Source organism: Phyllopteryx taeniolatus, chromosome 2 (genome assembly GCF_024500385.1).
Source record: "Phyllopteryx taeniolatus isolate TA_2022b chromosome 2, UOR_Ptae_1.2, whole genome shotgun sequence".
Classification (NCBI taxonomy): Eukaryota; Metazoa; Chordata; class Actinopteri; order Syngnathiformes; family Syngnathidae; genus Phyllopteryx; species Phyllopteryx taeniolatus.
In genome coordinates, this window is record NC_084503.1 from 22,925,085 (window position 1) to 22,941,149 (window position 16,065).

Below are 16,065 nucleotides of genomic sequence, written 5' to 3' on the forward strand. Positions count from 1 at the left end.
TTTTACTGTACGTTGTGGTGCACCTAATCTAACCTTAGAAGCAGTATTATGCACTGCACTTATTGCACTTCAAATTCTGTGGACTGAATTTTATTTGTGGATGGTTGTTAATATATTAGTAAGTGAATACGTTCTTTTTAAATGGTATTGTATTGTTGAGTTTTTATGACACAATTGGTATCGTGATCTTTTTTTTTTCATCTCACACTTGACAAATACCTCATCCATCCATCCATTTCCCAAATCCCTCACCCTCACTCAGGTCGCGGGCGTGCTGGAGCCTATCCCAGCTGACTCCGGGCAAGAGGCAGGGTACACCCTGAACTGGTCGCCAGCCAATCGCAGGGCACATATAAACAAACAACCATTCGCACTCACACATATGGACAATTTAGAGTTTTAAATTAACCGACCATGGATGTTCTGGGGATGTGGCAGGAAACAGGAGTACTCGGAGAAAATCCACGCAGGCACGGGAAGAACATGCAAACTCCACACAGGCGAGGCCAGATTTGATCCCGGGTGCTCAGAACTGTGAGGCAGATGTGCTAACCAGTCGTTCACCGTTCCACCCGACAAATACCCCAAATTAAAAAAAAAATCTAAAACTAATATGAAAGGCACAGTGGTTGACTGGTTAGCACATATGCCTCACAGTTCTGGGGTTTGCATGTTCTCCCCGTGCCTGGGTGGGTTTTCTCCGGGCTCTCCGGTTTCCTCTCACATCCCAAAAACATGCGTGGTAGGTTGATTGAAGACTTTAAATTGCCCGTAGGTGCGAATGGTTGTTTGTTTCTATGTGCCCAGCGATTGCCTGGCGACCGGTTCAGGGTGTACCCCCACCTCCCGCCCGAAGATAGCTAGCTGGGATAGGCTCCAGCAGCCTGCGACCCTGGTGAGGTTAAGCGGTAAAGAAAATGTATGGATGGATGGGCTAATATTGAAATCCATAAAAATTAAACTAAAACCAATCATTATTGAAAAAATACATCCATCCATCCATTTTCTGAGCCGCTTCTCCTCACGAGGGTCGCGGGCGTGCTGGAGCCTATCCCAGCTGTCATCGGGCAGGAGGCGGGGTACACCCTGAACTGGTTGCCAGCCAATCGCAGGGCACATACAAACAAACACCCATTCACACTCACATTCACACCTACGGGCAATTTAGAGTCTCCAATTAATGCATGTTTTGGGGATGTGGGAGGAAACCGGAGTAATAAGTACTCATTTTCATCCATTAATTTAACTTTTTTTTTTTTTTCAAAGAAAAAAAAAATATACATATAGATATATATATATATCCGTCCATCCTCAATAGGACTTATCCTTTTCAGTTTCGCACCGCACTGGAGCCTATCCCAGCTGACTTGGGGCGAAAGGTAGACTACACCCTGAAGTGGTCACCAGCCCATCGCAGGGCGCACGTAGACACGGAATACCACTCACACTCACAGTCACACCTTTACTGAGTGGGAACTGAACCCACGCTGCCCACACCAGGCGAATGTCAGGCGAATGTACCACTACACCATCAGTGACTCAAAAAATATTTCTCATTAAATATAAATGGCTAATTGAGTAATTGTAAATTTAAAGTAGTAAAATAAGCCATTTTTATTTAATAACTGGTTAGTGGCTGGCGACCAGTTCAGGGTGTAGCCCGCCTCTCGCCCAAAGATAGCTGGGATAGGCTCTAGCACGCCCGCGACCCTAGTGAGGATAAGCGTTAGGGAAAATGGATAGATGGATAGTTAATTATAATTAAATGATAAGAATAATTAAATACTATTAAGTTTGAGATTTTTACATACACTAACTTTTACCTCACCTACCCCATCTGTCCATTTTACATATTGTGGTCAAAAACGTGCCCGTCACTGTACATAAAACCTTGCTTGTAAGGTGCATAAAATGTTTTAAGATGAAGCAAATGAATTCATTCAAAGGTAGAGTTTGCGGTTTAAAAAAAAACAGCAACACTTTGTGTCACGTTAAAACTGTCTGTATGACCTGACAGTAGGATATTATTGAGCTTTATGATTTTTTTAAAAATTATCCCTCTCTGGCCCCCTCTTATGCCTCTAATTTAAATGTAATCATTATTTAAAAGGTCTCCACTGTGACAGAGAACAGTCCATCAGAGTTTGTTGAGACAGAGGGCTTAACTGAATAATGTGTCAATCATTTTCTCATGCACACACATGCAGGCACACGCCGCAGCCTCGCTGTCGGTATACGCAGCAGCTTGACACAGACTATTTTTTTCTCTTGGGGTTAGCAACAAAAGTTTTAAAAAAGGAATTGGACCGCTCTTGAGACAAAACAAGGATAAACGTTTGTACAATGAAAGAGTACATTAAAATCTTGCTACCACTTCTCCACCTTTAACATCATTTCCTATGATAATTTAAAAAAAAAACAAAAAAAACTTGCAAGTCAACAAACGTCACAGAATGGACGGAGTGCAACTTGGAGGTTCCACTGCAACCTTCTTTGTGGCTTTTTCTTTTTCACCGTTTCAAGAATGTGCTAATGTTTTGACATCAACACAGAAGCTCCGTTCAAGTCAGAAGTGTTCCGGCGTGGAAACGTGGCAACTGCTGTTGCTGCTGCTTCGAAGGTCCTTTCCACTGCCTTCAGCTGCACTGTCAACAACACGCTTCATCAACCACTTAGTCTCCTGCTCGTGGCAATTCTTCTTGGACAGTGAAGTCAGATTCATAGCAAACGCGAATAACTTGTAATTCTCTTTAAAACAGTAAGCACGCTTTCAGGACAAAATATTCAGAATAAAGTGAACATGCGCTAGCCTGCGAGTAACAAGAGCGCAAATGAAACATTTGTCATTGGAGAAATAAATAAATAAATAAATAATGCATGAACGATTTGGACTTTGGTACAAAAATATTTCATAACCATGACAACAACATAATATCCATTAAAATGGTGAGGAGACAATAAGCTTTTTCTTTTGTTCTTTTAAAACAAGACATAGGCTATTACAGAGAAGTGACCTTTTAATAGCTTGTATACAAATAGTTGGGTCAAATGTGAAATTAAACAACCAAGTAAATCTTTTGTTAGCTGCTTATTTCCCAAAATGTGTCTGTGAGTGAGCCACTCTGGTTTTTGCTGGATTGTGGTCTTAATTTACATGATCCTGAACCCATAGAGCGGCTTGGTAATGAAGTGTTGCCTTCACCAGTGAAAATACAATGCACACTTTTTCTTTCACACTTGCCTTGTTCTGCTCCTGGTCACATGCAAATGAGCCACTGCCCACCCAGCCGCTTCCTCTACTGCTGAGTCAAGACAGAGTACAGCATTGACTACCAATCCTTCCAGAATCCTTTAGACTTGTTGAAACAATCTTTTGGGGGCAAAAAGTATACAGTTCACCACTGCTATTCGCGGGAGATAAGGACCAGGCCTGTTTTTTATTTTTCTTAACCCCAAAAACTTTGGAAAAAGCAGGGATAAGCCACCAACAGGGGATTGATTCGCCCCAGAAAAGACAAAAACTAAAAGAAAAATGGGAAAAAACAAAATTGGAAAATTGAGAAGGGAGGAAACAAATAAAAATAAATAAATAAATAAAACCACGAGGATGCAGGGGTCCACTGTAGTAAAATACCAGACCTTCATCTATGTCAGCGTTCCATTTCTGGGGTTGCAACATAACCGAAATTTTTACAGTCGGCACACGACACTGTCCATTACTAACGCTGTAGTAAAGTCAGAAATACAAATTTGTATGAAAAACTCTTCCAGGCCCGAACTATAAAACAAATGAAAAACAGTTATGGTGGTAAATGAGCATGCCTTCTTTAGCTGCGTGACTATGTATTCTTGTGCAAAGTAGTTTGTTGTGCATTTGTAACCTCAAAATCGCATATGTCTGGACCATTGTAAACCAAGAACCCCTGGTACAGGGGGTTAATGTTGTCAGAAATTTCAGAGAAAATTGTCAATCTTCTGAATGAAGTCACTTTCACTTGTGGTGTCTTTGACGACTATTTAAATGTGTTTGATCATTGGAAACTAAGTGTGAGAAACATGCAAAAAAAATAAATCAAAAGGGAGCAAGCAGTTTTTCACACCACTGTATAGGTTTTATTTATCTTCCACGTATAGTGCTCCATGTCATATTCAACTTTTGACTCAAAATATTTAAATCCGAAAGGTTAAGAGTCACAGGGAAGATTAAAGATCGATTTTAATGTCGATAGCGACTGATAGGAAACAAAATAGTGCTCTTCTTTCCCCACAGCCCTATTTGTGCATTGTCGGAAAGTCAGTGCTTAATAAATATTTCTTCTGTAATTTATTTATTCTTTGTAGCATTCATATTAATGCCTTGCTTTTAGTATGGTTAGTACACAATCATAGCCATAAATGCAATTTATTAATTTATGAGGAAAAGTGTGCTGTTGCCCATTTTTAAGAACAAGGGTGATGTGCAGAGCTGCGGGAACTATAGAGGAATAAACTTGATGAGCGACACAATGAAGTTATGGAAAAGAGTAGTGGAGACTTGACTCTGGACAGAAGTGAGTATTTACATGCCTAGAAACAGTACCACAGATGCATTATTTGCCTTGAGGGTGTTGATTAGGGTTGGGCATCGTTTGAATTTGAGCGATTCTGGTTCTGATTCCGGTTCCTTAGCTCAATTCCGGTTCCAAACTATTCTCGATTCAGATTCTTTTAGGGGGCTGGGTCAAAAAAGTTTGCATGGTTTAAATAAAGGTTGTCCAAATTATGAACATTCATTTTCTCAGCAGCCCGCAGCATATAGACTGAAATGAACATTTGACTCGAGGTTCTTTATAACCAGAATCAATATCAAACCTATGAACTAAAAGGAAAAAAAGGAAACTAACCCATTTGACTTAAAATTCATTAATTCATGTTTCAGCTAAAAGTTAAATCTAAATCTATTTTAAATTGTTAAAATAACTATTTTAAGAATGCTATATAGCTGCCCCTGTATTCTGTTTCATCACGTCAAATGGTTTATATGTGCAAGTTTTAACTTGACTTCCTGTTTTAAGCTTGTACCCTTTTATTTTGAAGGGTACGCACCGGGGCGGCACAGTGGACTACTGGTTAGAGCGTCTGCCTCACAGTTCGGAGGACCAGGGTTCAATCCCCGGCCCCGCCTGTGTGGAGTTTGCATGTTCCCCCCGTACCTGCGTGGGTTTTCTCCGGGCACTCCGGTTTCCTCCCACATCCCAAAAACATGCATTAATTGGAGACTCTAAATTGCCCGTAGGTGTGACTGTGAGTGCGAATGGTTGTTTGTTTGTATGTGCCCTGCGATTGGCTGGCAACCAGTTCAGGGTGTACCCCGCCTCCTGCCCGATGACAGCTGGGATAGGCTCCAGCACGCCCGCGACCCAAGTGAGGAGAAGCGGATCAGAAAATGGATGGATGGATGGATGGTACGCACCGGAACTCAGCATTTTGGCACGAAAAGTAACTTCACATGGCACCGGTGATTTCTTTTTTTAATGGGTGGAACCAAATGCTATAAAACACTGACTGACCGATGAGGCACAGGCTTCGTGTTTGTGAGAATGTTTATGTGAATTGTGTCCCAATTCATTGTGATATAAAATTGCTACGGTGAAGTTTTAACCCAATGTCAAGCTTTTTTGTTGTTGTTGTCATCAGCGCTTACGTTGGTTAGAAGACTAAAATAAATGCAAAAAACCATCAGTGCAAAGGTCCAAGCAACCATTTACCTTGTTAGCTGTCTCAATGTTGGCATAGACGTATTTTATTGTTTCACTCACCCACTTGACTGAGAATTGACTTGACTGAAGCTCCACGCGCTGCAGGCTGAGGCTCGGAGTGCGTCAGACGCCACACATCGTGAAACCCTCCTTTGCACAATATAATCTTATTCCAAGTGTTGCACTGAGGCGACTTGTCATTCATTTTAACAAAGTTAAGACACACTTTTGTTCACCGTCGTTGGGCACAAGCACATCATCGTGCACATTCTTTTTCGTTGCTTTTCGCCACTTCTTCGTGGCTGGAGGACTAGGCATCGAAACTGGGAACTGAAATGTTTTAATTTGAACGGTTCCGGGAGAACCGGAACGTTAGTCCCGGCTCCAATCGGTTCTCGATGCCCAACCCTAGTGTTGATGGAGACGTTCATAAGGATCAACATTGTGTCTTTGTAGATTTAGAGAAATCCTATGATAGAGTACCCAGAAAGGAACTGTGGTACTGCATGTGGAAGACTGGAGTGGCAAAGAAGTATGTTAGAACAGTGGTGAGGTGTGCTGTAGGTGTGATAGAGGAATTTAAAGTGGAGGTGGGTCTCCTTTAGGGATCAGCCCTGAGCCCCTTCCTGTTTGCAGTGGTGATGGATAGGCTGACAGATGAGGTTAGACTGGAGTTCCCGTGGACCCTGATTTTCGCACATGACATTGTGATCTGCAGTGAAAACAGGGAGCAGGCATGCACTGGAAAGGAGAGTAAGAAAGACTATACAGTGCCGCTAGAAAGTATTCACACCCCTTCACGTTTTACCACATTTTGCTGTTACAGACTTATTCGAGTATAGTTTTCTTTATTAAAAAAAAACAAAATATCCCATACTGACAAAATAAAAACATTTTCAGATATTTGTGTAAATTCAGAAAAAATGAAAGCATTCAACATCATAGGTACATAAGTATTCACACCCTTTGCTATGACACTCAAACTTAAGCTAAGGTGCATCTGATTTCCATTGATCATCCTTGAGAAGCTTCTACAACTTGAATAGGATTGGGCATCGAGAATCCATAGGAACCAGGACTAACATTCCGGTTCTCCCGGAATCGTTCAAATTTAAAAATCTCGATTCCCAGTTTCGATGTCTACAGTCCGCACCCCGAATTAGTGGCGAAAACCAACGAAGAAGAACATGCACGAAGATGTGCTTGTGCCCAACGGCAGCAACGAACAGCTATGAAGAAGAAGAAGAGAAGAAGAATCACCTTTTATTGTCATGAACATGCATGCATGTACACTAAATTTGTTCTCTGCATTTAACCCATCACAGTGAACACATACACGTTAGTGTGGAGCAGGGGGCAGCTGAAGCGCCCGGGGAGCATTTCGGGGAATCAAGTGTCTTGCTCAAGGACACCACAGCCGTGAGTCCGGGGGATGTTGGCAGATGGTCCAGTCGGGGTCTTTAACCTAGGTCCCCCACGGTGGCAGGCGATGATCTTAACCATTGGGGCCACAGCTGCCTATGTTAAAATAAATTACCAGTGCAACACTTGTATTAAGAATATATTGTGTATAAGGAGACTTTCACGATATGGATAAGTCTGACGCGCTGCCTCCCACTCCGAACCTCAACAGACACCGCGCAGAACTTCAGTCAAGTCAATTGGGTGAGCGAAACAATAAAATATGTCTATGCCAACATTGAGGCAGCTAACAAGTTAAACGGTGGGTTGCAGGCTTGCACTGATGGTTTTTAGTGTTTATTTTAAGTGCTGATAACAGACAAAAATAAAATATTTATTTCTTTACCATGCTGGGAAGAAAGTAAAAAACAGTCGCAAGCTTAACATTGAGCTAAAACTTCAAAGGTCAAACTAGCAACAAAATTCACAAAAACATCTCACAGTATCACAAACACTAACCTTGTCTCATCGGTGGGTAGGTAAAGGAATCAACGTTTTACAGAACATTTGGTTCCATTCATTACTCTTTTTACTTTCCTTTTTACAGATGTAGTGTGAAGTTATTTTTCATGCCAAAATGTTAAGTTCCGCTGCAAACCCTTCAATATAAAAGGCTACGTGCTTACAACAGGAACTCAAGTCAAAACTTGCACATATAAACCATTTGACGTGATAAAACAGTTTCTTGCAAATAACTATTTTAACTTTTAGCTGAAACAATGAACACTAAGTCAATTGGGTTAGTTCCACGCAAATTGTCTTTTAGTTCATCGGTTTGATATTGATACCGTTTATAAAGAACCCCCGAGTCAAATGTTAATTTTAGTTTATGCTGCAGACTGCTAAGAAAATGGATATTCATAATTTGCAATCCCTTTACTTAAACCATGCAAACTTTTTTTCACCCAGCCTCCTAAAAGATTCGGAATGGAGAATCGTTTGGAAGCGGAATCAGAATTGCTCAAATTCAAACAATGTCCCACCCTAAACTTGAATGTGGTCCACCTGGCTAAGCATCATATCTGTAGAAGAAGAGGCACTGCTCATCACCTGGCAAGCACCATCCCTACTGTGAAGTATGGTGGTAGCAAATGCAGAGAACAAATTTTGTGTGCATGCATGAATGTTCATGACAATAAAAGGTGATTCTTCTTCTTGTTAGATTCTCATTATGTTAAAATGTTTACATTTTCAATAAATCTACACAACTGTCTGAAAATGTTTTTACTTTGTCATTATGGGATATTTTATGCAGATTTTTTTTGTAAAGAAAACTATATTCAAATCAGCATTAGAATAAGTCCAACATAGCAAAATGTAGAAAAAGTGAAGGTGTGTGAATACTTTCTGGTAGGCTTTACACGATCAGGATTTTTGGGTCCGATCAGCGAGTTGAAAAAAACGATAACCGATCCGATCACAAAATGGAGGAATGTGTCTATTTAAAAGACCTGTTCATTTACTGTATATACTTGTGTACTTAATTGCTCAAAAAATTAGATTTACAATAAATGTATTTTTTATCATCTATTTATGCCAGTAAGGCATAGTGACAGACAGAATAAGTGATAAATGGGCTTCTATTAGAAGACCATCCACTTTTTGTGACATTTTTGTTTGTTGGTGTTCCGTGAGATTTTTCAATTGTAAAATATGTTCCTTGGCTCCATAAAGGTTGGAAATCACTGCTCTAGTCAGATTGTGTATTCTAATCAGTCAGGTCAAACCAACATTACTTGACAGGAATAATGGGTGCTAACTTACTGTAATTAAATTACTTTATTTTTAATTAAATTACTTCACCCACACAAACTTTAGAGCATGATTCGACAGAACGGCGGCATGTTTACGTCCAACCGTTCGTGGTACCACTAGCTTGCTAGGCTACATAACGTTTGACTTGATGTACGGATTAGAGACAGTGGCACTGAAGAGACAACAGGAAGCACAGCTGGAGGTGGCGGAAATGAAGATGTTGAGGTTCTCTCTAGGAGTGACCAGGTTGAATAGGATTAGAAATGAGCTCATCAGAGGGACAGGCAAGGTTAGATGTTTTGGAGACAGAGAGAGCAGACTTCGATGGTTTGGACACATCCAGGAGAGATAGTGAGTATACTGTATTGGTAGAAGGATGATGAGGATGGAGCTGTCAGGCAAGAGAGCTGGAGGAAGACCAAAGAGAAGGTTGATGGATGTAGTGAGGGAAGACACGAGAGCAGTTGGTGTTCGAGAGGAGGATGCAGGAGATAGGCTTCCATGGAAAAGGATGACATGCTGTGGCAACCCCTAACGGGACAAGCTGAGAAGAGGAGGACTCCTCTCCACTCTCATTCACTGACTGCCACATCACTCACCAGGCCAGGCCCTGCCTTTTAAAGCCACACATATTCAAAGTCACAGATACTTCAGTGTCAAACGTGAGGATGTGGACAAAATAATACCCGCACCTACCATGCATATTTTGTATGGCTATTGCTACTTAAATATCCAAAATAATTTCTGATCCAATAACTCGAATAATCAATTCTAAAAATATTTGTATACAAGGCGGAACACACATTAGCCTCTATCACTCATCTTTGCTAAAAACAGTACTATAGTCACACTAAATTTGTGGGGGGGGGAAAATTCAAGGCCATAAATATAAAACAAATTAAAAACTAAGTACATCTGTAACTGAGCATGCTTTTTATGGTAAGCATTCTTATGATGCCCACCAAACTACCAGTGGTTCGTTGTGCACGTTCCATCGAAACCTTGTATGTCGGACCGGTGTACAACAATAGGCCAACTTTAATTGACATTTTTCTAGACTTTCTTCTCTACTTGGTAATGAGCTGGACAGCAAGTGTGGGCAACATAAGGTTGGACCGAGATGTCACCAGGCTTCCCTCGCGACCGACTCCTGGCAGCTTGATTTAAGACCTGTGACTGTTCGAGATGCACTGCAGGAATGTCTAAACACATTGACTCAGGCCGGGCTGGCAGTGATGCCTCCTCCTTGACTTCATGTGACTGCCGTTTTGGCAGCTGGCCAGTCACAACAACTTAAATCGAGCGATGTCATTTGATGAAGACAAAAGGGGGGCGTGGCAGTCATTAAAAGTGTCATCTGCGCTGCCCCCCCGAGCAGCTGTTGCTGCCGATTTACTAGCGGTCGTGTGTCAGCTGTGTTTTGCCTTCTTTTGAATTAGACACCGTTCACAAAAACAGCCACTCGGGCCACATCTGAACACATTTGCAGGCTATCACGTGCCTACCAAAGCAACAGGTGGCTCTGTAAACTTGGGCTAGGAATTGCAGAGTATAAACAGTATGATTTAGTCTCAATATTTCGCCATTGATAATCTCTTGATACAGTATGATAATATACAGTCTGCGGAGGGAGGAACATCTATGATAAGAGTTGTAACAATGGCTGCTGGATTAATCGATTTTATTGCTTGATTTTAATTTACGTGAGGAAGACTTTTTTTCTTGTTTCATTGTCCAAAGCGTGCACCCGCATTGATTTATCCACATGAGAAACATTTGACCCTATGCATGTGCTTCCAAGCCCCAAATATTTTACCGAGCTCGCCGTGCCTCACCTTTACATCTCTAGATGATTTAAAAAAAATAAATAAATAAAAAAAATTTAATTTAAAAGAGCCTAAAGAGAGGTGGCAACTGTTACGGTTTGCGACAGGTTGGACCCCAAAGCAGTAAAGCAGACAGGCAAGGCAAGATGAATCTAAAAATTATTGTTAATGTGCAAAAACACAAGGGGAAAAACAAGGCCCACAAAAAAAAAAAAAAATTTTTTTTTTAAATTTTAAAAACTTAATACCAAATAAACAAAAGTCTCCAAAAAACAAAGGTCAAAGTAACAACGAAACGCTAGCTGTAAACTCACCATATCATGAACCATAACATGACGAGAGAAACTTGACATACAGCGAAAAGCGACAATGATCCAACAATGACTGAAAGAAACCAGGGAACTAAATACAAGCAAACTGACGGGACAACGAGGAACACTTGCACAAGAAGAGTAGCTGGAGGAAGCTGATTGGTTGACACAAGGTCTGACGAGAACAGGTGGAGACAAAAAACAAACGAGCAGACAAGATGTGAACATGTAACAGGGAAACGGCAACTAAATCTAATCAAAACCAAGTCAACCAAAACACAGATCATGACAGAAACAGACATACACACCAGCCAAGCCAGGCAGTTGGACAGCTCATTGTATGTTGAATTCTTGAACATTTAAAATGTGAATTTATTAGGGATTTTACTGACTGTACATACATGCTTTGACATAACATTTGTCACGAGAAGTACTTATTTTCACATTATCTATACAGCAAAGATATTTTAATGATATGTGTTCATGCTAGTTAACTCTGGGGAAAAAGCTTGTTTGGTACTAGCCTGTTGGGAGAAATAAAGCAAATCCCAGAAGGGAAAATAAAATAGAAAAGTAAAACTTGTTTTGCATAACATCAACATCGTCATTTGCTTTGACAATAAAAAGAGGGGTAATCGAAAAAAATCACAAATCAGTGTTTTGTGGAAAAAAAATTATTTTAAGGCCATATCACCCAACCCTTGGTGGAACGGTATGTTTACTCTGATTTTTTTGCATACGGTACAGACATAATAGGTAAAGGACAGGAAGTGTAACTGCCTCGCACTCTAGCTACACGACGTCTACTCCGTTAACAAACACAGTGCTGCTCAGCCTCTGACGAGCGGACATAATAGTTTTATAGCATCATAATTCATATTGTGCAAACTATAACTACTTGATATGGAACTTTCCTAAAATAAAAATATTTAAGATGTACATTTGTTTTATTGGCGGCACGGTGGACGACTGGTTAGAGCGTCTGCCTCAAAGTTCTGAGGACTGGGGTTTAATCCCCGGCCCCGCCTGTGTGGAGTTTGCATGTTCTCCCCGTGCCACCGTGGGTTTTCTCCCACATCCCAAAAACATGCGTAGTAGGTTAATTGAAGACGCTACATTAAAGTGCGTATGGTTGTTTGTTTTTTGTGTGTCCTGCGATTGGCTGGCAACCAGTTCAGGGTGTACCCCGCCTCCTGCCCGATGATAGCTGGGATAGGCTCCAGCACTCCCGCGACCCTTGTGAGGATAAGCGACTCATAAACTGGATGGATTTATTTTATTAAATAAATGTTTTGGTTTATTTGAGGAGCTTTGATTTTTAGGATAATTTATTGCTCTGTTTTTATATTTCCGTTTAAATTTAATTAATTGGGTTCCTGTTCCTGTGCACTTTAATGTTCTGATATTCATTTTGTTCTCAATGTAAACTGAAGTGCGACCTTGAAACCAGGGTACGTACCCAACTCTGAATTTTGACGTACCTTTACACCCCAATAAAGAGAGGCGCAACATTCCATTAAAGTGGACACTGCTTCACTTGGAAAAGCACGTGCGACATATTGTGGCATTTTGGTCACGGGTCGCTTCAGAACAGGACCAGCTGAGTTGGCACTGTGAGTCATAACGGTCAGGGGAATGTGACCACTGACATTGTAGCATTCCTGAACAAAAGTGAGAAATTTCAAAATCTTTTTTTTTTTTTTCCCCCCCTATCTTTGCTTCCTGACTTCATTTTCCATGATGCATATATTAATAATTTATTTGCAAACCTATCAGATTTATGTTAAAATTTCACATAAAACATTGCCAGGACAGGTAAAAGGTTTTTATAAAGGTCACAGGTTCCCACTGGAACAGCTGATTTCTACTGCCACTTTTTTTTTTTTAAATGGGCGGAGGGAATGGTTTCAAAAAGAGCAAACAAATTAGAAGTCAACCAGCTTTCTGACCACCTGATAATCTCTGACAGCACAGTGATAAGGAATCACTTGAGTGTGACATGCGCATGCCCTTTTAGATATGTGTGGCTGTTAAGAATGCTCATGTTACAAGAAAGGTTCAATGACATCCATGCACTTTTATCGTTTCACTTTCTCCGTAAAGTAGTCTAGTAGATACTGCAGATGACAGTATTCTCACCTAGTAGTTTTAAAAGGTGAAATGTATTACCAGTATGTATGTTTGTCAACTATCTATGCCAGCGCCGTTTCCAGACAGGCACTCATGTGCCTGAGTAGCATCTGCACCATTTGCACAATCGACTGAGTAATATCTGCAACATTTGCACAATCGACATTGTCCCAGTTTATCGCACGACTAGTCACTTTAAACGGCATACATTTCTTGAAGTCTCAGCGCCCTTTTCACAATGGCCATTGCACCGGACTATTGCTCTATTAGTCATTAAAAACTGCTCTCATTGCTAGAGAACTCCGCATCTTTTGCACAATTGTCAAAAAATAAATAAATAGTTGTACCGGCATTACCAGATTACGAGCAATTGCTTTAATTGCTCAGTGACTGTTTTGCTCAATGTCTCAAAGGTACTCTTTGTCAATTGAGTGTCTGTTGTCGTACTAGAGCCGGCTCCAACTACCGGAGACAAATTCCTTGTGTGTTTTGGACATACTTTGCGAAATAAAGATGATTCTGATTCTGACAGACGGACTAAAAAAATTACAAGCAGACGAGCCGATGACAACCGGACCTCCTTGGAGGAGGTAATCGTGATGACACAAAGTGGTCCCACTGTAAATGCACCCTGACAGATTGTGCTCATGGAAAGGGCCGTGTCACTCACCTCTCCTGTTCATGGGCCGAACGCGGACCGCCACCTTGACGTTGGAGTCGTCCAGGCTGGGCTCCCCCATGCTGACTGCGTTTAGCCGAGCCGATCAGCTCCTCCTCGGCGTCACGATCATCCAAATACCGAAAGCCCCGCTGACTGTTCCGCTAGCAGTCATCTAGTTTCGCCCGACTCTACTGCTCCACACACCGGTCATGACTACGGGTGTGTGCGGGGGAATATCTCACAGGAAGCCTTCTACCGCCACTTCATTTCTTCCTTTACACATTTTAAATCCACACAGGCTGAAAATGAAGACTTTAATGTTAAAAATAAGACAAGGCGGTGGAGGTATTTAAGCGCATTTAGCAAACCAGGAGCTAATTTGACAGGCAAAAAAACATGCTAGCCACAACGAGCTCAGGAGACGCCGAAGTCGCCGAGCAGACCCGGGAAGGGAAGGCGGGCATTGTTGTTCATTTTCTCGCTAGCATCCCCACACGAAAGTCGCTTTGCAGTAAACACGCCACAGAGGAATCGCCCCGTTAGCTGGCACCGTTAAACAACACCGAGGAGCGACGGGGAAGCGAGCGGAAAAAAAAAACACCGCCCGCCCGGCGACGACGGCATTCCCAAACACGCATGCCCACCCTTCTCTTCCTCCTCCGCCTTCTGTGTCAAATTGCACAACAGCCTCAGCTTTCCGACTTCCGGGTCTGCTCTCAAGGACTTCGCAATAAAGGTATTAGTAAACTAAAACACAGCATAGATAATTCGAGTTTAAACATCCATCCATTTTCTGAGCTGCTTCTCCTCACTCGGGTCGCGGACGTGCTGGAGCCTATCCCAGCTATCATCGGGCAGGAGGCGGGGTACACCCTGAACTGGTTGCCAGCCAATCGCAGTAATTTATCAGAATCAGAATCATCTTTATTTGCCAAGTATGTCCAAAAAACACACAAGGAATTTGTCTCCGGTAGTTGGAGCCGCTCTAGTACGAGTACTCTAGCACTTAGAGCAGTTCGAATGACTAATATTGCAATAGTCCGGTGCAAAGGGCGCCGAGACTTCAAATGGAGCAGATGTTACTCTGGCATGAGTGACCAGTATTGGTCAACAACAAATAACAACAAATATGCAAATAGTGCAGCGTGGCAAGACTACTACAGTGAGTGCACGAGTAATATATAATTGGCCCCAAAGAAATGTGACGACGAACTCAAGCAAAAAAAAAATTTGCCAGCATGTTGCAATAGAATTGTAGGTTAGGTGTTTATCCATCCATTTTCTACCGCTTATCCGAGGTCGGGTCGCGGGGGCAGTAGCTTTAGCAGGGACACCCAGACTTCTCTCTCCCCAGCCACTTCATCCAGCCCTTCCGGGGGGATCCCGAGGCGTTCCCAGGCCAGCCGAAGGACGTAGTCTCTCCAGCGTGTCCTGGCTCGTCCCCGGGGTCTCCTCCCGGTGGGACGTGCCCGGAACACCTCGCCGGGGAGGCGTCCGGGAGGCATTCAAATCAGATGCCCCAGCCACCTCCTCTCGATGTGAAGGAGCAGCGACTCTACTCTGAGATCCTCCCGGATGACCGAGCTTCTCACCCTCTCTCTAAGGGAGAGCCCGGACACCCTGCGGAGGAAACTCATTTCGACCGCTTGTATCCAGGATCTTGTTCTTTCGGTGACGACCCACAGCTCGTGACCATAGGTGAGGCTAGGAACGTAGATCGACCGGTAAATTGATTTTGCTTTACCACAACGGACCGATACAAAGTTTGCATCACTGCAGACGCTGCACCGATCCGCCTGTCGATCTCCCGTTCCATTCTTCCCTCACTCGTGAACAAGACCCCAAGATACTTGAACTCCTCCACTTGGGGTAGGATCTCATCCCCGATCTGGAGAGGGCACGCCACCCTTTTCTGACTGAGGACCATGGTCTCAGATTTGGAGGTGCTGACTCTCATAATTTAATTTAGTATAATTTAATTTTGAAAGTTGTTTGTACTAATTAGGTGACAAGATTTAATTCAATTTAGGGTAATTTAATTCTGAGTGCTGGTTGTACTATTTGGTTGACCTAATTTTATTTTATTCAAATCTGAGCACTGGTTTTAATGTTTTGACCTATTTTAATTCAGCTCAATTTGATTCAATTGAACGTAATTAGAATTAATTTAATTTTGAAAGCTG

At 42.0% G+C, this 16,065-nt stretch overlaps 1 protein-coding gene across 5 annotated transcripts in view; it reads right to left on the reverse strand.

The window, feature by feature from the left end:
- The window catches only part of kif13ba (kinesin family member 13Ba), an 83,925-nt gene extending 69,372 nt beyond the window's left edge, over window positions 1-14,553 (reverse strand). For 4 of the 5 annotated variants that reach the window (XM_061765389.1, XM_061765392.1, XM_061765388.1 and 1 more), the window contains exon 1: window positions 13,892-14,552. In XM_061765389.1, coding sequence (XP_061621373.1) covers window positions 13,892-13,961 — 70 coding nt within the window. In that variant the 5' untranslated portion in view covers window positions 13,962-14,552. Of the gene's footprint in view, window positions 1-13,891 lie in introns of all 5 variants that reach the window. The other variant, XM_061765394.1, reaches the window with a different exon arrangement.
- Between the last annotated feature and the right edge of the window lie 1,512 nt (window positions 14,554-16,065).